This window comes from Sciurus carolinensis, chromosome 5 (genome assembly GCF_902686445.1).
Source record: "Sciurus carolinensis chromosome 5, mSciCar1.2, whole genome shotgun sequence".
Taxonomy (NCBI): domain Eukaryota; kingdom Metazoa; phylum Chordata; class Mammalia; order Rodentia; family Sciuridae; genus Sciurus; species Sciurus carolinensis.
Genome location: NC_062217.1, coordinates 140,447,587 through 140,469,738, shown reverse-complemented (window position 1 = coordinate 140,469,738; position 22,152 = coordinate 140,447,587). Strand labels below are relative to the sequence as shown.

At 39.6% G+C, this 22,152-nt stretch overlaps 1 protein-coding gene and 1 non-coding gene across 4 annotated transcripts in view; one reads left to right on the top strand and one right to left on the bottom strand.

Annotated features, from left to right (window-relative positions):
* The first annotated feature begins 2,826 nt into the window (after positions 1-2,826).
* Positions 2,827-22,152, top strand: part of Ide (insulin degrading enzyme) — an 87,539-nt gene continuing 68,213 nt past the window's right edge. For 2 of the 3 annotated variants that reach the window (XM_047552751.1, XM_047552750.1), the window contains exon 1: positions 2,827-2,996. In XM_047552751.1, the coding sequence (XP_047408707.1) occupies positions 2,899-2,996 (98 nt within the window). In that variant the 5' untranslated portion in view covers positions 2,827-2,898. Of the gene's footprint in view, positions 2,997-19,265; positions 19,314-22,152 lie in introns of those variants that run through there. The other variant, XM_047552753.1, reaches the window with a different exon arrangement.
* On the bottom strand, positions 20,283-20,390 carry LOC124986073 (U6 spliceosomal RNA). Its single transcript, XR_007108974.1, has one exon. It is a non-coding gene; the product is annotated as a U6 spliceosomal RNA (small nuclear RNA).

Below are 22,152 nucleotides of genomic sequence, written 5' to 3'. Positions count from 1 at the left end.
ACAGGGGCACTTAACCACTGAGCCACATCCTCAGCCCTTTTTTATATTTTTATTTAGAGACAGGGTCTTGCTAAGTTGCTGAGGCCGGATTTGAACTCATGATCCTCCTGCCTCAGGCTCCCGAGCCTCTGAAATTACAGGTGTGCCGCCATGCCCAACTTTTTATTTTTAATATATAACAAAATAGTTTAGATTAGTTCAAAAGGTGTTATTTTTCTGAATGTTACCAGTTAGGAAATAAGTGGCAATTTGCCACCATAGGCTTTTGTTTTTTTCCCTTTCCAATTCATTAGGAACTCCTGAGTCAGCTCTACAGTGGATTCTATTCTAACAGGTCTCATAGAAGACACTTATAGCACAGATGAACCAGAAGCAATTTATATCTGGCTTCAAGTATGTTAGAATACTCATATTCCCAATTTTCTCATCTGGGGCAAGGAATAACTTCAGGCCATCAGTGTTTTCTGCTTCTCAACTAGATGTTCACATGGTTCGTATGAGTATGGGAAACTTTACACCCCCAGATCCTCCCAGTATCCACTTTTTATCATTATTGTGGGCTCACCTGAAGTGGACTCACCTGACTATCCCATTTAAAATAGCCCCCTACTGCATTACTTTCTATTTGCTTATCCAGTTCTTTATTTTCTTCATATTATGTAGTCACTTACTTGATTATTATCTGTTTCTCTACCAAATAGTTACAAGGTAAGTTCCGTCAAGACAGAAACTTTTTTTTACCCATTGCTATATCCTCAGCACTTTTACAATCAGATACCCAGGAGGCACTCAATAAATACCTGTTCAGTCAACAAATGAGTGAATGAAAAAAGTCACATGTTTTAGGAACAGACAGACTGGATTCAAATTATAATTCTACTCTTTTTGAACAACTGTTGGCAAGTTACTTAACCTCTCTATGCCACAGCTTTCTCATCTCTGGCAAGTGAAGAATATCCTTTTTGGGGATGGGGGTGTGATGATTAATGAAGGCTCTATGTAAATGTCATACATATAATAGACATTCACAACTGTCAGTTTCTTTCTATCTACATCCTTTTTATTGAGACTATATCAGTATTGTCCTTTCTTATTCAGTACATTCACTCCCACCAGAGGCAGAGTTATCATGAACTAATGAAGTTTAAATTTCGGGTATCCTCACTTACACAAGCCCCAGAGTGGGAATAGTAAAGGGGAAGTCTGCTGCTGTTCTGGATAGAACTTGCCATGCTTTACAGACCTTGTACCATTAAGCTATACCCCAACCCTTTTGGAAGCATTTTTGTATAAGCATTTCTTTTTTTTAATTCCTGTGGAGACCCACTCCCCAACCCCTAACTTCCTTGGGCAGTACTGGGAATTGAACTCACTTCCCCAGTCCTTTTTTTATTTTGAAACTGGGTCTCCCTCAGTTGCCCCAGCTGGCTTGAATTTTCCATCCTTCTGCTTCAGCCTCCTGAGTAGCCCTGACACATGTGTCTGTGTCCAGTTTGTGTAAGCATTTCTAATAAATAGCCTAAAGAGATCTCAGACTTGAGTCATTTGTTGTGATTTATTTTCCCTTTCTAAATATTATTTTATTGATAATTCTGTAGTCATAATTTGTATTCTATTTTTTAAGAAGGTACCCCAAATTGTGTTTCGGGCCCTACAAAATTTAATTCACTGTTGACCCAACCCATTTATAGATTCCATTAAGTTTAGTATAAGTGCATTCAGAGAGTCTGCATTAACACTCTCAAAGTAGCTGCTCCAAGATGATTTTCTGGTCTGCATTGGGACGTGTATCTTAATGGTTCTTAAAACCATGTGCTTGCAGTAATTTTTGTTTTACCCGTTTCCAGTCCAAGGTTAGACTTTAGGTTAAAGTGCATTTTAAAATAGGTCCCTAGGTATCTTATGAAGCACCAACTTGATTAAGCAATTCTCCCTACTGAATTTCTATTTGAAGCAATAATAGGATTCAGAACATTGTGTTTGGCTACTATTTTCTGTGGGCCATGTTAGACACTTGAAAGGACTTAAGCCTGGGAATCACCATCCCTAACTGGACTCTTAAAGACATCTTCAGTCCCGTAAACTGTAATGGAAAACCCAATGCATAACAACCATTAGATTATTTGTGGATGCAAAGCACCAGGAAAGCTCCCACGGAAAAGTCTTGTCTTAGAAGTGATGACAGAAGTAGACTGACAGGAGTGGTACTGGTATGGAGAGTAGTTTCTACTCTGGATTTGAAGGGCCCCAAAACCTTGTTTTGCTGAGACCTGTCCCATCTCCACCTTCCTCTTTGAAGAACTGATGGTTTCCCCAGGATGGAAATTTACCCCTGGATCCAGGTCCCTCTCTCATGGACCTCCTGTGGTCTGACTTCCCCTACTCCCCAGCCGGGTCAGGTCCCTGGCGCGTCGGTGCTTTCGTGGCTCACGTTCCTTCCCGCTCTAGAGGGAGCCCGAGGGCCTTGCGCCGCCAAGGATTCGTTTTCTGTGAGGCCCTAGTTCCCGAGGACTTTGTTCCAACACCTGCAGGGCCGGGTCCTCAGCCAATTGGGGTGGCTCTTGAAACATGCAGTGTGTGCCCACACCGTATTCAAGAGCGCTCCACCCCACAACCAGACATGTGCACAGAGACGTCCTCGCAGGTGCACCCGGGTGTGACCAGCTGGGACCCTCCACCCTCCAGAGTCCTGTCCCACCTGCCCACCAGTTCAGGCTACGGCTGAGGTTGTTCCCGCAATCCCGTCTCTGGCCGGCTCCAGGTAAAACCCGGAGTGGAAGCCCTAGGCCGCTCCCGGGAGGTGGCGCAGCGCGGAGGACTGAGCATGCGCAGTACGCAGGGCCGGCAATCAGCGCAAGAAGGAAGCGTTCGCTGTGATCCCAGCGGCTGCGCCGGGGTATGCGGTACCGGCTAACGTGGCTGCTGCACCCCGCGTTGCCCAGCACCTTCCGCTTAGTCCTCGGCTCCCGTCTGCCGCCTCCGGAGCGTCTCTGTGGGTAAGTGGACTGAGCGCTCGGGCCCTTGCGGCTCTCGGGTCACGGTGGTTTGGCGCTCGGGTTGCAAAGTGGTGATTCAGCACTTAAAGCCGCCGCCGCCGCCCCTCACGCTGCGGGTCCCGCCGGCCTGGGGCGCGGACGGCCGCGCTGAGGCCGCCCGAGGGCCCGGAAGGGCGGCTTGCCAGGAGGGAGCGAGGGCCCTGGCCGGGCGTGGAGGGCGTCTCTCGGGCGGGTGAGGGCGGACGGGGACAGTAACCCGGGGACACGGGACGTGTGCCACAAGTGCAGGGGGCGCGGGGTCGAACCGAGTGCCCCGGGCCCGCTCTCGGGAGCCGCGCCACTATCGGGCAGTCTGCAGTCACGGGCCGGCAACCTGAGGCGGACTCCTTTGCCCTGAGGTGAAGGAATGCGGTGAGTCCCGGGAGACCGATGCTCACCGTGCTCTCAGCTTTTTCCTGCGCGGACGGTGTCCAGGACTGGGAGAATGCCCGCGCAGGGAACTGTGGAAGTTTGCCTCCCTTCGCGGTAGTGAGGAAGCGGTGTTGAGTTTCCTGTCCAGGGAAATTTGGGAACCGAAAGATACCTTGTGATCCTCCGCAACAGCTGTGTTGTTTTACACCTGAAACTACCGAGGCCTAGGGAGGTTCTGTGATATCCCCACGATTGCAGAGATTGTGGTAAAACCAGGATTAGGACGCGGGGTTTTGGCCGTCCGGTGGCGTGCTCCCTTCACTTCTGCCCGCTCTGTATACACTGCAAATTTTCAGTCTCGTAGCGAACGGTAAATACCCCTTACTCTGAATAGAGGTAGATAAGCTCGCCCTCCTGGCGTTAATCGGTAATATTTAGGACCTACTAAGTGCAGGGCACCGTGATAGACTGTGTAAGTATGTGGTCTGGCTTGGTCGAAGTGGCTTCATAGGCCATGAAAGTATAGCCAGCAAAAAAAAAAAAAAAAAAAAGAATGAGTTTGACAAGGGTCAGAAAATGGGCAGGATGGGCAGTGTGTACTTTAGGAGCACGGTGAGGGGCAGAGGTAGATTAGGTGTCTAAACTGTCCTTTGAAGGAATGGCACAGGTGGTGGAGTGTGGGCAGGTGCCTGTGTAGTCCAGCCTGGTTGTGCAGACAGTTTGTGTTGGGAGGAGAGTGAAGAGATTAATTTAGTTGAACCTTTAGAGAATTTCCCTGGGGACACAAGTTTTGTATCATAAGAGTAGGACAGTGCTAGTCTGGGCCTTAAGTTTTAGTTGGAATTATTTTTCCCCCAATTAAACAGTTAAGAAATAATGAATATTAGGTAAGGAGTTACCTAATTTTGAACTGGGGTATCTAAAGAAACTGGTAGCTTAGGAACTTTGGTGGCTATGTGCAGGATATAAGGGAGTAAAAGAGAAGACCTGGGCAGAAAAACCTGCCTATTGGGTCTTGGATTTTACTTGCTTGGGCTGTGATGGGAGTAGCAATGATGCTAATGGACTAATGCAAATGAATGGTTTCCCTCCTCTGTTCCCCGCTGTGCCACAGAATCCACTATTATGTTTGAAAAGATCCCTGGATATAGAGAAGTTGGGGGCAGGGGACAGGCAGTCAGCCTGGGCAGGGTGCCTCCTTCTGTCCTCTTCTAGATCATAAAACTTTCTTTCCTTCTAAATTCATTACTGATAGGCTAGGCTTTGTTCCTTATTGCCTCCGGCATTCAGAATTTATAGTTTGAAAGAAATATCTATTTTAATGGTTTTATACTATTAAGTGATTTGTATGTTCTAGTTATAATTAGATTTTGTCTATGTCTTTCTTCCTCTGCTCTTCATTTTCATTCATGAAGTTCCAGACATAGGTTGACCAATCATAGCTTCAAGATAGGGTTCTCAGAGAGGGAAATTCAGAAGATTCAAAGCACAATGAATGAGATCAACCATCTAGAAAGCTCTATCCTAAAAATGAGTGAGGCTATTAAGGAAAATACAGTTTCAATCAAAGAGATCAGGACATAGTTGCATACCTGCAGTTACGGCATGGTTAAATCTTTAGGAACTTAGTCCTGTACATAGTAGGAAGAATATGTTAATGGAGATGACCACAAAGCTATTGGGAAGAGCAGGGATTTAACCAATGTCTGTTTGGCATGAGAGACTTATACGTCTTTTGCCAGTGTTGGAGCATTTATGTCCTGGTCTAATATCTTGAGAAAGAAATACATAAGATTAATTGATTTTAAAAATCTTCATCTGTTCAGTCACATTAGGTAAATTGGGACTGAATGGAATTATTTGCACTGTTAAGGAAACATGAAGGTAATAACCCATTCCCTGGCAACCACTTGAGATTCCTGGACATCAGTCTTCTGTCTCCGCGTAATTCAAATCCTTATCATCATTGTCAGATTAATTCTACTAATATACCACTTTCCCCATGCCATTATCTTGCCTAGACACCACCAATGGTTCTTCTCTACTTTAAGATCAAGTACAAAATTTTTTTTTTCTTTTTTCTTTTTCTCGCAGTACTGAGGTTTAAACCCAGGGCTTTCCTGCACTGAATCATTGAGCAGTATCCCCAGCTTTTTTTTTTGAGACAGGGTCTCCTTAAGTTATCCAGGCTGACCTCAAACCTTCTATCCTCTTGCCTCAGGTTTACAGACCTGCCCCTCTGCATCCAGCCTAGAATCCAGACTTATTGACCCAGCATGTAAGCATCCTTTCTATTGGCTGGTCCTAGCCTAACTTTTCAAACTGATTTTCCCTCTTCTCTCATCAGACTTGCCAGTTTGCTCTTTCCTGTTTACCCATTCATTCCCAATTCTGGAATGCCTTTCCCTCTTTTCAAGACTCAGTTCTTCCTTCTTTATAGACCTTATACAGGTCCCTCAGATATTTCCCTTTTCTACACCTAATTACCTTTTTTGTTTTGTTTAACTTACTTTTGACCTTTATATGGAAATTTTTCTTCTGAATTACTTTTTTAAATGAGATAACTGTTTTTGAGATCTATTCATGTAGATTTATGTTCATTACTGAATGGAAGTTATATTTGAATGTACCACTAATTATTTTTCTCCTCTGTTGTTGATGGAAACTTGGGTATTTTATTTTCTGTCACAATCCATGTTATTGACCTGCCCCAGTACCCAGGCTTTAGGTGTCTACTCTACCTGCACCAGCATGCATTCATTTAGTGTTCTCATTCAATTATATTGCTTTACATTCTGTGTATGTTTTATGCAATATGTAGCTAATACCCACATGTATCTATTTAAATTAATTCAATTTCTCAGTCACCCTAGCCACATTTCAAGACTCATATGACTAAGAGACTACCATATGAAGTAGTGCAGGTGCTGAACATATTATCACAAAAATCCTTTTGAGATAGATCTGATTGATGTTGACAGTTCCCACATATGTCTTGAGCCTCTCCTTAAGTAATATATTTCCTATCCAACCTTTCCCCTTGGACGTTCAATATATGTTTTATTTTTTGGGTTTTTGTTTTTTGGGGGTTTTAGAGATAGTCTCACTAAGTTGCTGAGGCTGACTTTGAACCTGTGATCTTCCTGCCTCAGTCTACCAAGCTACTGGCTCAATATATATTTTATACTTATCACTTCCAAAATATACCTCTCTCTCTTTATCTGTGATATTCATAGCTATATATAAAATAAATGATGTATATATTATGATGTATATATTATGTATATTTTATACATATATACATACATATGTATATATGCGAGTGTGTGTATATATATATATACATCCCTCCTCTCTCTCTCTCTCCCTCTGGCGTGGTGCTGGGGAGCCTTGTACATGCTAGGCAAGCACTCTACACTGAGTTATATCCCCAACTGAGAAATAAGTTTTTGAGATCTATTGATTAGCGGGGTGACTATAGTTAGTATATGTATGTTTTCAAATTGCTAAGAAAGTAAAATTTAGATGTTCTCACCACAAAATATAATTGTTATTTTTAACAATTATGTCTTGGAATTTAGACTGGTTACTTGTAGAATATCCCTACTGTGGGCTTGTCTGATTGATTATTCCTCATGATCAATTATAGGTTGCTTATTTTGGACATGACTATCACAGAAGTGATGCTATCTATGTTCTCAATGCATCCTTTCAGGTGGCAATTTTGATATGTCTCTTTCCTGGCAATACTTACTTTGATCAATTTAAGGTAGTTCACCCAAGTCTTTTCTACTCTAAAGTTAAACATTTCCCCTTTGTTATAAGTATCTTCTGGGGAGGTACTTTAAAACAATTGAAATGTAATGTTCTTCATCAAACTATTAACTTGTTCATCTTATTCATCTATATCATGGATTTATGATGTCCTATTTAACTTAGAGTTTTAATTAAAAATTCATTGTCATTGTTTAGTCTAATGCTAGAATTATCCCAAATATAGACATAGGGGCCTCTTAATAGTGGCTGCTATCCATTTGACATCTGTCATTCTTTTAGCACTTTTTTATTTTTTATTTTTTTAGTTGTTGATGGACCTTTATTTTCTTTATTTATGTGGGCTGAGACTCAAACCCAGTGCTCACACATGCTAGGCAAGCGCTCTACCATGGAACCACAACCCCAACCCACTTTCTTATTTTTTGACTCAACAAATGTTCTAGATTCATCTTTTACTTTCCCTGCTCTAGTGCTGGAATCAACCATTTCTCCAAAAAGCCAAGGTTACTTTTATTAGAGAATAAAATTTAGAAACCAAGTTGTGGGTGCTAGGTGTACTCATTGCTGTTTAGGGAAGAAGGGAAGATTCGGGTGCCCAGATGCTCTTAGTAGACAGTTGGCAGAGCTAGGAAATAAATGTATGCAAAAAAATAAGTATTGTGTGTGTGGGGGGGTTTATGTGTGTATGAATATATGTGTCTGTGTATATTTATTCATGTATACATGTTTATATTTATTTCTGTATCTGCTTATGTATATTGAAAACCATAAGTTCACAGTTTCCAAACTAAAACTTGATGGTTTATTTTAGCTTGTACCCTTTCCATATATTTAACTCTGAGGACCCAGGTTCTTATTATCCTTACTACATAACACTTGTTTAATACCCCTCCCAACCCGGCAAACGTGACCAGTATCTCATCACTGCTGTCATCCTCTTGCTTTTTTTTTTTTTTTTTTTTTTTTTTTTCTCTTTTTTTTTTTGGGTGCTGGGGATCGAACCCAGGGCCTTGTGCTTGCAAGGCAAGCACTCTACCAACTGAGCTATCTCCCCAGCCCCCATCCTCTTGCTTTTGAAGTTGCTCTTCGTGCCTTGTCACTTCATGTCAGGCTACCTCATGAGTGATGACCCTATTGATTGATTCTGTTTGAGCTTTGATTTGGCACTGTTGTCTTGCAAATCCATATGGAAGTATACCTTTTTCTACTCAGGTTTTAACTACTATGTTGGGCCACCAGGGGGAACACTCTCCTCATTTTACTAAGAAAGGCAGATATTTCAAATCTTGTATCCTGTGTTTTTAAATACCCTTTATAGAGTTGAGCACAAGGCCTAGCTTTATATGTTGTCTCCAGAATTCAGGGAACAGAGTGATGGAGAAAAAGGATGAATAGCCTTGTACTAAAAAAAATTAGTATCTTGCCTTTTTCTTCAAGGTATGCTGATTGGTGGCTATAAAATAGGTGCTGTGATGAATGGGAACTTAAGTACAGAGAGGTCATTGGACTTATATTTGTAACCATTTATTTAAGAAAAGTGTTAATGTATAAATATATTTTCTAGAAAGAGATACACTGCAAACATTTATCTCAGGGTGTTGATATCTAAGCAATTTGTATTTCCTTTCTTATACTTTTTTGTTTTTTTAACTATCTGTAACTGGAATAGATAACTTTGTTTCTTTATTATATAGAATTATAAAATAAAGGAAATTAAAAATAAAACCAAATTTCAACACCCAAGGTGAACTCTTGCTTGGTGGTCCTGGGAAGGGGTGAGAATACAAAAATAGTATGAGTCCTTATTTTTGGAAAAACCTTTGATCAGCATAATTAAATTTTTTATTGTTATATTATAGGAGTTATTTATATATTCCTGAATATTTACCCCATATCAGATTAATAAATATTTTCTCCCCTGCCACAGATTGCCTTTTCACTGTCGATTTTGTTGCTTGATGCATAGAAATTTTTAATTTTGATGTAGTCCAATTTATTTTTTGTTTTTTGCCAGTGCTTTTGGTGTCATATTCAAGAAGTCATTGCCAAGTTCAGTGTCATGAAGTTTTCCCTGTGTTTTATTCTAAGAGTTTTATGGTTTTAGTTTTGGGGGTTGGGGTTTTTTTGTTTGTTTGTTTTTGTTGCCTCCCCCCCACCCCCAAAGTACTGGGGATTGAATATAGGGGCACTCTACCACTGAGCCACATCCCCAGCCCTTTTTATTTTTTATTTTGAGGCAGAGTCTTACTGTATGGAACATTGCTGAAGTGAACCAAACAACTTCCATTTTGCTTTCTGACCCCATTTTGTCAAACTTATAAGAAACATGTTGCTTGCTGTGATAGATCAAAACAAAATGTGTGTGTAGTGTTAAGATAAGTAAAGTGACGAGCGGTGACGCACATAGTGACTATGCAGCCGCTGAGGAAAAACATTTGGCAGTTTGTTTACACCAAATTTACATTAGTTTTAATGGTAAAACTGGTAAAAATATTTACTAGATGAATTTGCAGAATCCAGGACTTGAAAAACAAATTAGGTAATGTGTGAACTTGTTTTGATGTGACTATATAAACTGCAGACTGATCAGGAGCGAGCGGGCACTACTCCACCGACAGAGTCCGTCACTATGTCCCGCTGACAAGTGACAAGATAGTGCTCCCCAGCTCGAGGCCCCTGGTCTCTGCATGCTGTTACTCCGATGACTGATTGCTATTTGCTGTGAACCGAGCATCAATAAAACCTCATCTGAGGACCAACAACCGGCTACGTGAGTGTTACCTTATTTCCTACCCGGTTCCCGATCCAGCATAGGCCGCAAGTGTTGCGACGTGCTCGTGACACTTACCAAGTTACCGAGGCTGTTCTCGAATTTGGAAGTCCTCCAGCCTCAGCCTCCCTAGTTGCTGGGATTATCGGTATGCACCACCAGCTTAGTTTTGGCTCCTGTTTAGGTCTTTGATCTTGTTGTTGTTGTTGAAGACAGTCTCACTAAGTTGCTGAGGGTCTAAGTTGCTGAGGCTGGCCTTGAACTTGATGATCCTCCTGTCTCAGCCTCCCCTGTCACTGGGATTATAGGTGTGCACATTGGCCTGTCTCTATATTACTTTTTAAACTACACTTAACAGAATCTTGGAAATTATTGTCAGTAGTGTTGCCATTACTGAGCTGATAGGGAGTCTCTGACTTGTATTACTTTTCTGGAACCGGTGTTATGAATAAGACTTCTATAAGAGTTCAGTTGAAGAAAACATATTTCTTTTTAAAGTTTGAGCCGGGCACAATGGATGCATACCTGTAATCCTAGCGACCCCAGAGGCTGAGGCAGGAGGATCTTGAGTTCAAAGCCAGCCTCAGCAATTTAGTGAGGCCCTAAGCAACTTAGTGAGACCCTGTCTCAAAATAAAAAATATAAAGGGCTGGGGATGTGGCTCAGTGGTTGAGTACCCCTAGGTTCGATTCTTGCTACAAAAAAATTAAAAAATTTGAAAATCACATCATAAAGTAACCTCTACTTGAATTCCCAGTGGCATGGTGCTCTGATCCAACCTAGTCAACTAAAATATTCTGTTAGATTTGTTATATAAGCATCAGTTGCCCTCCTTATTACCTTCTATTATTGAGCCTTGTTTTGCCTGCTGTAGCAACATAAAGTAGGTTCTGTTTTTTGCCCAATGGTCTTGAATATTTGAACATTGCTTTTATAAATTGGTCATGGTATTATGGAAGAGTCTGTCTTATTTCAGATCCTTTGGGGGCTTGATAAGAATGTGATTGTTCTTCAACTTGCAGTGCTATCGGAGCCACAGTGCCTGGACTTGAATCCTGGCTCTACCATCTGCCTGCATGTGACCTAGTACCCCTTACTTCCCTTTTTGAGCTTCTTTTTCCTCATCAGCAAAATGGGGACAATACTATGTCTATCACAGGTGTGTGGTAAGAATTCATTGAGGAGAGGTATGTAATGGATATGTCTCTATCACATTGTAAATGTTCAATAAATGTGGTCTGATAACAATGCCACCATTACTATGGAGAGAAGAAGAAAGTTATGTATTTATTAGTTTTCTGGGTGGAATAGTAAGTGTAATTTCAAAGTTGTAGGAGCTAATGAGATGGGGGATGAAAAGGTGACTTATAAAATCAAAGTTTATATCTAAATAAAACAATAGACCAAGGATATAGCTCAGTAGCGGAGTGCTTGCCTAGCAAGTGTGAAAATGCTAAATTTATAATTATTAGGTCCAATTTATAATTATTAGGTGCAGCCATTTTCAATCCTTACAGCCATCTTTTAGAATAAGTTTCCCTTTCCCACCCTAGAGGGGCACTTACAGAGAAAACAAAAAATTAAAATATAACTTCCCCTCTTACCATCTGTTAACCAACCAACTGAAATACCTCCTTATATGTCCCACCGGCCCACCACAATCCTCCCAGTGCCCTACCACAAGCTTCTATGCAGGCAACTCATACGACTTTACACAAGCAATCCAAAACTGCCCTATAAAATACCCTGAAGTTAAGCCCTGCCTGCCTCTCGCTTTTCTCTGAGTGATGGCCTTTGTCAGACTCTGACTGACAAATAAAACTACGTGTGGATCTCCTCGCCTGATTTCTGTTTGTGTGTGTCACTTTTCCTTTCAGTAATGCCTTTGTAGCTTGTGTGAGGCCCTACCTGTATTCCACCTTCTGCACCAGGATCGGGGTGTGGGGGTGTGGGGGAAGGAAAGAAAAAAGAAACATTAGCATTTGTGTTTGAACACTTGGGGGGACTTGGAAAGGAAAAAGAAATATTAGCATTTGTCCCCCCCCCCCCCCCCCCCCGCAGAAGTTAGGCTCTTACTTTCTAAACTACCAGAGGTTATCATATGTATAGAAAGAAACAAAACAGAGCCTAAACTTGACAGCATTGGGCCAAACCACATTAGATCAGCAACTGAGTGAGGAAGCAGATTCTGGAATTATGTGGGTTCTGTTCTATTGTCTGCTTAAAGCTTTCACCCCACATCACAAACCATTTAAAAAACTTGGAAGTTGCCCCAGTTTTTGGCCAACAAAAGTTTCTTAAGGTAATGAAGTTGTCAGCAACAATAATGAATAGAAACGGAATCCAGATTTTTTTCTCTGTTAATTAGCCCTGTGATATTGTGATCTGGACAATTCAAGTTAACACAAATTCCATTTGGGCTTATAAATTTAGTAAACAGAGCCTAATGCGTTAGAGTCCAGTAAATTCTGTGCCATATAGAGAAGTACAAAGAATAAAGATCACCTGGTAGTCTCCTACCATAGGTAACCATCCTCAACATTTCTGTGAATATTGTTCCAGAAATATATAGTCTCTGAACATAAAATAAACTTTTAATGAAGTAATTATGAAGTTGGTGCTTTGCTGTGTAAAGATGTGGATTTGTATCTTAACTTCTGTTTAATGCCTGTGGATCTCTAACCAAATAACTTTTTAGAGGTGTAATTTCTCCATACAGGAAAAAATGGGACTATTAAGGCCAATCTCATGGGTTCCTTGAAGGTATAATCCCTTAAAAAGTATATGTGCAGTGCAAGATACTGAGCAGTCAGTAAGGGTTTGTCCAGTGCACTGCAGTGCTTCTTTCTAAGGCTGACTAATGTATTTACTCCATTACTTACTCAAGAACAGTTCCTGCAAACCTCTTCTCTTTTTTCTTCATTTTTAGTTTTCATCCTCTCTTCATGTGTGGGGCACTGGGTTCAATCCTCAGCACCACATATAAATTAATGAATAAAATATAGGTCCATCAACAATTCTGGTTTAGATTTAGATAGATAGAAGATAGTTTAGATTTAGATTTAGATATGTGTGTACATATACATACATAGGAATAATGTAGATAGCTTCCCATATTTTGATGAGGCTATCTTCTGGGCTTAGTTTAAATGAATAGAATTGGTTGTAGTGATTTCTCATCTATTATTTTTGAATCTTAAAGTCATATCTGTAAAGTAGGGTCTTTCATCCCCAACATTATTTACATTTTGGCTCAGATGAATCCTTGTTGAAGGGGCTGCCGTGTGCATTGTAAGATGCTTAGAGGCATCATCCCTAGCCCTGCTTACTACAAACTGGTAGCACTCTTCATTTGTGATAGTCAAAAATGTCTCCAGACATTGCCAAATGTCCCCTGGGGGAGGGTACAAAATTGTCACCTATTGAGAACTACTGACTGTAAACATTGGCTAACCAATAGCAATTATGCAGGGATAATTACTTACCTGTTTTCCTCATAGTCATATAAGGCACCATACTATTACTTACCTGCCCAATGAATGTTTTTGACCTCTGGAGATGACAATATACAATTGGAATTTACATGAGTATGTGTTAAGAATGCTAGTAAAAACATGGTGATTATTGAGGTGGTCTATTTGCATCTTACCCTCCATAGAACTATAATAATGAGATTATGATAAGGCTGCCATTCATGGATACCTGCTATGTAATAGGCATCATGCTGTTTATTTAAACATATTTTACAGGAGAAACTCTGTGAAAGATGCCCAAGTCAGTTTAATGGGCCCACATTTCACGCTGAGTCCTGATTGACAAAACTAGATGAGGTCAAAATGTTCAGTAGGACCAAAAAGGTTCAACAGTATCCGGGATCTGGGGAGCAAAGAGGTTATTTGTAATGTGTAATTAATAAACATAGGCTAAAATTGGTCAGTGACTCAATGTGGACTTGAAGAATTATAATAAAGCAGAGTAAAAGTCAAGTTTCCTGAACCAGCATTTTACAAGATAGACAGATTGTCTTCTGTCAGAACCAGAGTGTACATATAGATGCAAGCCCTTAGGTGGAGATATATATCTCTCTGTACAGAATAAAAGTTAATCATTTTGTTTTTATTTGTATTAATTTAGTGCTTGCCTCTCTTGATAAATATTTTTTAGTAGCAGATGGACACAACACCTTTATTTTATTTTTTTATTTTTATGTGGTGCTGAGGATCCAATTCAGTGCCTCAGTTGTGCTAGGCAAGTGCTCTACACTGAGCTACAACGTCAGCCTCTTGATTGTTTATTTATTTGGGTACTGGAGATTGAACCAGGGGTGCTTTACTCCTTAGCTACATCTTCAGCCCTTTTTATTTTCTATTTTGAGACAGGGTCTCACTAAGTTACTTAGGGCCTCACTAAGTGGCTGAGGCTGGCATCAAACTTGTGATCCTCCTGCCTTTAAGAACTTTTTATTGAAATACAGTAAATATTCTGTCTGATGCATTTTCACCAATGGAATATACCTGTATAAGAGAGCACATGTCCTTGAAGTCCTCCTTAGGCTCTCTCTCTTTTTTTTTTTTTTGACATTAAATGTTTTATTTAAAGAAATAGGAAAAATAAATCTGTGCACATGATCTTAAGTGAACATAACACACAAGCTTTTGCACACCTTCCTTTGTCTTATGAAACCTTGCCACCTTTAGAGTAATGACATCCACTGCAGCAATACCGTTTCAGTTACCTTATACATGGTTCCTTTACCTTCAGTCTCAAAATAAAATCAAACTCTTGTACAAAAAAGGACAAAAAGGAAGAATTAGGTCTTATGTCTCCTTTTGAACAGGGAAGATAATACCCATCCCAGATAGGTAATTTTCATGTTACCAAGGCAGGCAGTTACTCTATAGAGTGTCTTACCAAGTGCCACGCACTGTTGAATATTAAGTACATAGTCCTGGGCAATTCAGGACAGAGTCCCTTCCTTGGTGCCACAGATGAGGGCACTGACTTAGAGAGGTTTAATACTGTGCTCAAGTTTGATCAGTTAGTAAATGTGAATCTGCAAGGTCATTTGTGCTATGTGGGTAGGAGAAAGAGCCCACTCTTACCGTGGGTCAGGGGCTGGATTGAGAGCCTCTGGCAAGTGAAGAAAGCCATGTCTTTTAAGGGGCCACTAGTATCTTGTTATCAGCACCCCAAGGCTCATGTTCATCCTGACATGAAGGTATAGCTTCATATTACTTGTTCTTCTTGTACTTTATATAATTGGAAGGATAATCTTATATTAGTGAGATTAATCCATATCATTATTTTGTTCTATATTATTTTCTAAATTATTCACTTTCCTTTCTGGGTATTATTCCATTTTGTGATTGCACTGCAATTTATCTTTTCACTCTTGATGGACATTTGATCATGTCTAGTTTGGGCTATTACGAATAGTGTTGCTCTGAACATATAAATTCATTTATTTTGAATATATATCTAATATTAGGATTTTTATACCACATTGTCAACTTTATTATGTAGTGCTAGTTTTTGAAAATGTTTGTATCAATTTGAATACCTATGGCAGTATATGACAGTTTGGGTTGCCTTGTAACTTCTCTGACACTTGATATTTACCATCTTTTATTTTAGCCATTCTGATAGATACGTAGTGGTATCTTAAAAAGTCTCCTGTGGGGAAAATTAGCTGGAAGTTGGGGACCTCTTGTGACTTTATCACATCAACATCACTTTACCACTGAAGACTTAATGAGGTCCCTTCACCTAGTAGAGTTCTGGTTGGGCCAAACAAGACCTTTAATCCATACTGAGTTAGCAGATACTCCCAGAGAAGGGTTTAGGAGAATCATCAGCTCACCTTGGAGGGCTCTCCTTTCTCTGGACTTCCAGGTTATCCAATCCTCAGTTCTCCCACAACACTCCAACATCTGTAAAAAATGTGATTTTGTAATTCATCATGACTTTTCTAGTTTTTAAAGCTGAATCACATGTTTCATGACTTCTGTATCCTAGCCAGTGGAATTTTTTGTGTACACAGTCATGTTACGTGTGAATCGTGTTAGTTTTTTCCCCTCCCTTTCTCAACTTCATGAGTTTTGTTTCTTTTTCTTGCTTTATTGGACTGGTTAGAATTACCAGTACAGTGTCAAGTAGAAGAAGTAGTGGCATCCTATTTTTGAGATTGGGAGTATTTGCTTTATTTCACCAATGAGTATGGTAATTGCTGTATTTTTTTGTAAATATTTTTCAGATAAAGGAATTTTCTCCTTTTTTTTATAGTTTGCTTCTTTTTAAAAGACATGAATCATTATTAAATGCTTTTTCCGTATCTACCAAGATGATTCTTTTTCTTTTTTTTTCTGTTCATACAGTTCAGTATATACTTTTCAAAAATAAATCACCCATAACCCCTTATGAAATTACTGTAGTAATATATTCATGTTCCCTATCACACATGAGATAGTTTTATACCTCTCTTTTTCTCTCATTCAGACATACATTTAATCTGCCATATTATCCTTTATTTTATTTGTTTATTTTATTTTTTGTGGTGCTAAGGATTGAACCCAGTGCCTCACACATGCTAGGCAAGCCCTCTGCCACTGAGCCCCAGCCCCAGCCCCCACATTATCCTTTCATGAGCAATGCATAGTGAGATGGTTTCAACTCAGGGATTCCTTCAGCAGATTAGAAGCATTCTTAATTCAGATTCCTCCCACTACCTATCTTCATTTTATATGGGAAAGGAGTAAAAAAACTAAAAACTTTCTTTGGAGCATTTGTTTTGACCTACTTTAGTTTTTGGTTTTTGTTATTTGGGATTGTGAGAAAGGAGAATGGGGTCAGGGAAGGACTGTGAGGGTGGAAACTGGGAACTGGAAAAGAAAGCCTTCTGTGGTTTCCTTAAGCACTATCAACTGCTCCTCCCCTTCCCACGCTTCCTCTTTCTCTGTAGTTCCAGCTTTGCCACAAATCAATTGTGTCATTGTTCTTGGGTAAGTCACTTCTTAATCACTGAGTTCTTGTTTCTCATCTGGGGTTGAGGAGTGTGACCCTTATAGCTGTTGTGAACCACCACTTAGTAAGAATGGAAAGATTAAATTAGCAGTGCATAAAGTACATGGCACTTTTTTAAAAATGGGAGTGATTGTTAGGATTAGTTTTGTACAGTGACATCTGTCTTTAATAGGTTGAATACTGTTTAGAAGGGTTCTTGTGAAACACTTTGTCCCCAGACTACACCTGTAAGAAACCTTATATAATTAATTATGGTAAGACATATAACTGCAGGGGGTACAAAGTGAAAGTTTGTTCATTTGCTTAAGCCTTTATAAAGTCTGTAGAAAGTGTTTGTTGATTGTAAACTCCTTTCCAGAGGACCAGGACACAGGGTTAGAACAGCTAACATTCTTCCTGGAACTAAGGCATACCATCTAATCATGGTAAAATCAGATTGAGTTGGCAGGATTTTGATCTGTGGTGTATGAAGTAAGGAATACCTGTTCCTATAAGAAGAGCCTGAAGAACCATAGGAGACATGCTATTGTTTAGGTCAAGTAACACTTAATTGGTAATTGTGTTCTTAAACTACGTTGATATATTGAGGTATCTTAGGGCTCACACCACTACCTTGACACCTCTCTGCTGTGCCTCCTTCGGGAAGCAGGATGTTACGTGGTGTGGTTCTGATTTCAGGCATTTCGTCTCTGGGCCTCTCCTCTACATTCAGGAGTGCCATAGGCCTCAGCTTCCACCCATGGTTTTGGGAGTGGATAGGCAGGTTCCACAGAAGGGAGGTTTTGATTTGTAATTTTGACTATTAGCATGATCACTCACCTGTTCAGGTTTATAGGTCATAATTTCTAAATTGGGCCTAATTTTATATTTGTGGAGTGCTATAGGTGTGGATAGGACACAAAAGGTAAAGTAAAATTTCCCAATCTATTATTAAATAGGCTGTAAAACAAAGTGGGGGGAGATCAAGTGATTAAGATTATTCTTCCTGATAAAACTTAACTGTTGTGGGAGTATAGGAACGACTCTACTTGGGGATTCGTTTTTGCCAACTTGAATTTTAGGCCCTTATATGCCTGTGTCCATAATATTTTGTTTTTCATTTTTTCTTTTCTCTGTGTGTGGGAGGCGGTGCTGGGGATGGAATGTGGGGACCTGTGCTGTATGAGTGAAGCTTGCGCTCTGCTGCTGACCTGCACCACCAGCCACGTCCATGGTTTTCAAGTGGAGGTTCTGTTTGTGGGTCCATGAACACCACGCTTCCTTTTCCCCACCATATTCCTCTTGCTTTTTTCTTATTAGTACACCTTCTACTTTGGTTGTCCCCTTACCTTTTATTTGTCATGTTTCTCACCTCTTTTCTCCCTTCTCTTTTCCCCCCCTCTTAGACAGGGTTAGGTGTGTGTGTGTCCCGTCACGCCCCCCCCCCCCTTTTTTAATCCTGTAGTGCTGTAGTGCCCTGGGGACAACTTTGTCACCACACTTATAAGATAATGACCTGTTTCTGTGTTAGTGGTCTGGGTTCCTTTACAGCGAGGGCTCTGGTGTGCTCATCTTTCTTTATAGCAAGTGTGCATGGTGCAGTGCCTGGACCTTAATAGACTTCCTGAAGTTTGGATACAGTAGGTGAGGCTAAAGACAGGAGGAAGTTAAACATGGTTCTGATTGTAACTTTTTGTGAAATTATTTTGGGCAAGTGACTTAAGTTCCTTGAACTTCATTTTTCTCATGGGTAAAATGATACTAGCCCACTTGGAGATCATGTTAAAATGCACATTCTGGCTCAGTAAGTCTGATTGGTTCTGATATTTTGCATTTTAACAAACTCATGAACTGGCAGGAGGATCTGCCAGTCTATGGACTGCAAAGGACTAGATAACATAATGAATCTTTCAGCTTTTGCCTTCTGTGGTTATATTGTTTTAAATTCTGAACAAGATCACAAAATATGTTGTAATTACTAAACCTTTCCCCATTTTATCAGAATGCTGAAAACTGACAATTCTGTACCTAAAATTGAGTATAATAATGTCCCTAAAATTGAAAGCAATTTTATTGCTCCTAAAATTTTGACTTTGACAAGTTAAAAATATCAAATAAATGTCTGGGAAACCATTTGATTTAGCACTTACTTGTCATCTAAGACATCAGATTGCTTGCTTATTGGAGAACATTTGCAATAAATAAAATTACTGTTGAAGGCTTATGCTAATGAAGGAGCTGAGATAGATAGACATGTGATCTCATGAGTATAAATATAAATACAGAGACAGACAAGCTGTTGGTGAATTCATCATCACCAGAGGAGGAGTTCCCAGTCATCTCCTTCAGTTCTCCAGAAGGTAGGAATCAGATCTTTGTAGGAAGTCTTAATATACTATAGATAAAGTCAAATTATCTCTTGAATATGAATTTTTGGCAATGGGTCTTAATTGAAAATATTGCTACTGTTGTTTCTTTTGGCTTTTTCTCTTTCCAGAAGTCATGATATAATTTAGTAGCATTGGCAGCTTAGTAATTTATAACTGTTCTTGATCCTGTGCCCTGTGTACAAACATCTAAAAGTAGTCAGACTAAATTTTATATGTATAACAGAATATTCCTTTACTGTCAGCCCCACCAGGGATATTAATCAGGCACAGCTACAATGTCCAAATAAGTATATCCATGCCTGTGGTGGACTCTGATCATTTGTAAATGGTTCTTATTGGGCTAGGAACTCCCAATCTCATTAACTGTTTACCTGTATCACACTCTCTTTTTCCATTTTAAATCTTTTTTGTTGAGAAAATGAAAATCTGGACAAGGGAAATTGAAGCCCTGAAAAAAGTACAGAATGTAGACTATAGTTGAGGGTGGTTATCTTTATGAGTTTTAAACTTAACTCCCGCAAAATAAGTTTATACTACCAAAGTGAACAAGGTGTATTTGACCTTCTCACAACTGTTATGGATTAGACAGAAGTTTAACTTCATCATCATCACATTTTTTTTCTTTTTTTTTTTATTGTAAACAAATGGGATACATGTTGTTTCTCTGTTTGTAAAGGCATACCATTTGTGTAATCATAAATTTACATAGGGTAATGTTGTTTGATTCATTGTTATTTTTTTTCCCTTCCCCCCACCCCTCCCACCCCTCTTTTCCCTCTATAGTCCTTCCTTCCTCCATTCTTGCCCCCCTCTCTAACCCTAACTCTAACCCTAACACTAACGCCTCCCACCCCCCATTATGTGTCATCATCCACTTATTAGCGATATCATTCGTCCTTTGGTTTTTTGAGATTGGCTTATCTCACTTAGCATGATATTAAAAATATGGAACGCTTCACGAATTTGTGTATCATCCTTGCGCAGGGGCCATGCTAATCTTCTCTGTATCGTTCCAATTTTTAGTATATGTGCTGCCGAAGCGAGCACTCATCATCACATTTTAATCATTTGTAATCCTTGGTTCCCTGTCAAACTAGCTGGGGCAAGCATAAATAGATGGAGTTGCTCATAAATGATAGCAATGGAAGCCTTTGGTTTGTTGTTTTTTTGTTTTGTTTTGTTTTGTTTTTTGATAGCAGGGATTGAACCCAGGGGCACTTAACCACAACCCAGGTTCTTTTTAAATTTTATTTTATTTAGAGACAGGGTCTCGCTGAGTTGCTTTAGGTCCTCATTAAGTTGCTGAGGCTGGTTTTGAACTTGTGATCTTCCTTCTTCAGCCTTCCAAGTTGCCGGGATTATAGGTGTGCACCACCTTGCCTGACAGCGTTTGCTGCATTCTAAACAGATTATCCTTTGGGAAAGTTATTAACCAAAACTGCTATCTGAGGTTCTCTGTGCCTTCTTTGGAGTCTTTTTTTTTTATTTTTTTTTTTTTATTTTTAGTTGTAAATGGACACGATACCTTTATTTTATTTATTTACTTTTAATTTATTTACTTTTCAATCCCCAGTGCCTCATATATTTCTAGGCAGGCACTCTACTACCAAGCTACAACCCCAGCTCCTCTCTGGAGTCTTTTTTTTTTTTAATTTTTTTAGTTGTAGATGGACACAATACCTTTATTTATTCATTTTATGTGGTTCTGAGGATTGAACCCAGTGCCTCACGCATGGAATGCAAGTGCTCTACCACTGAGCCACGATCCCAGTCCTGGAGTCTTAAATAGACCATTTTCTATCATCTAGAATTTTAAGTGTCTTATTATTAATGAAGTTGAAAATAGTTGTTAATAATGACTTTTCACTTTCAGATTGCTTTGAATTTTCCAACTGGGGCCTTATATCCCAAAAATGCTAGTATTATATTTTGTACTTTGTTTTTCAAGAAATTGTTTTTACTATAAATAGGATGAGACCATTAACACTGTTTAAATTGTTATATGATAACCAGTATTATACTTTTAGTATGACATACAGTATTGATCCTTAAAATTCCAATTATTACCTCTTCAAATAACAAAGGGACAATCCCCCCGCCCCTCTCTTTTTTGTTTTCATACCAGGGATTGAACCCAGGGCACTTAACCACTGAGCCACATCATCAGCCCTTTAAAAAAATTTTTTATTTTCAGACAGGGTCTCACTAAGTTGCTTAGGGCCTGACTAAATTGCTGAGACTGACTTTGAACCTGTGATCCTCCTGCCTCAGCTTCCCAAGCTGCTGGGATTATAGGTGTGCACCACCACACACAGCCAAGGGGACAGTCTTATAGGAACAAACCTGTTTGGTTTATCAATTTTTATTCAGATTAAACAATTTATAGAAAATTTCAGAGTGGAAGGAATTCTGATAAAATCAAACTAACTTTTTACTCCTATGATCTCTAGTGGTTTTAACACAATATTTTATGTAAAATAAATATATTCCTGTTTATACTGCCCCTGATTTACGTTTAAATCTGGGGCTGGGATTGTGGCTCAGTGGTAGAGTGCTTGCCTAGCATGTGTGAGGCTCTGGGTTCGATCCTCAGCACCACATAAAAATAAAATAAATAAAAAATAAATCTAACTACCAGTCTTTAAGAACAGTCAAATCTACTCATGTTGTCTTCTAGGTAGGAAGCCAAAGTACTAGCTCACTTTTACTCTATAGATTCAGATATGTTGTTGTGTTTACCTGATGAATCTGCTGACAGGTTAGTAGGTTCAATTTGTGTGTGTGTTGTCTCTCTTTCTCTCTCTTGCTT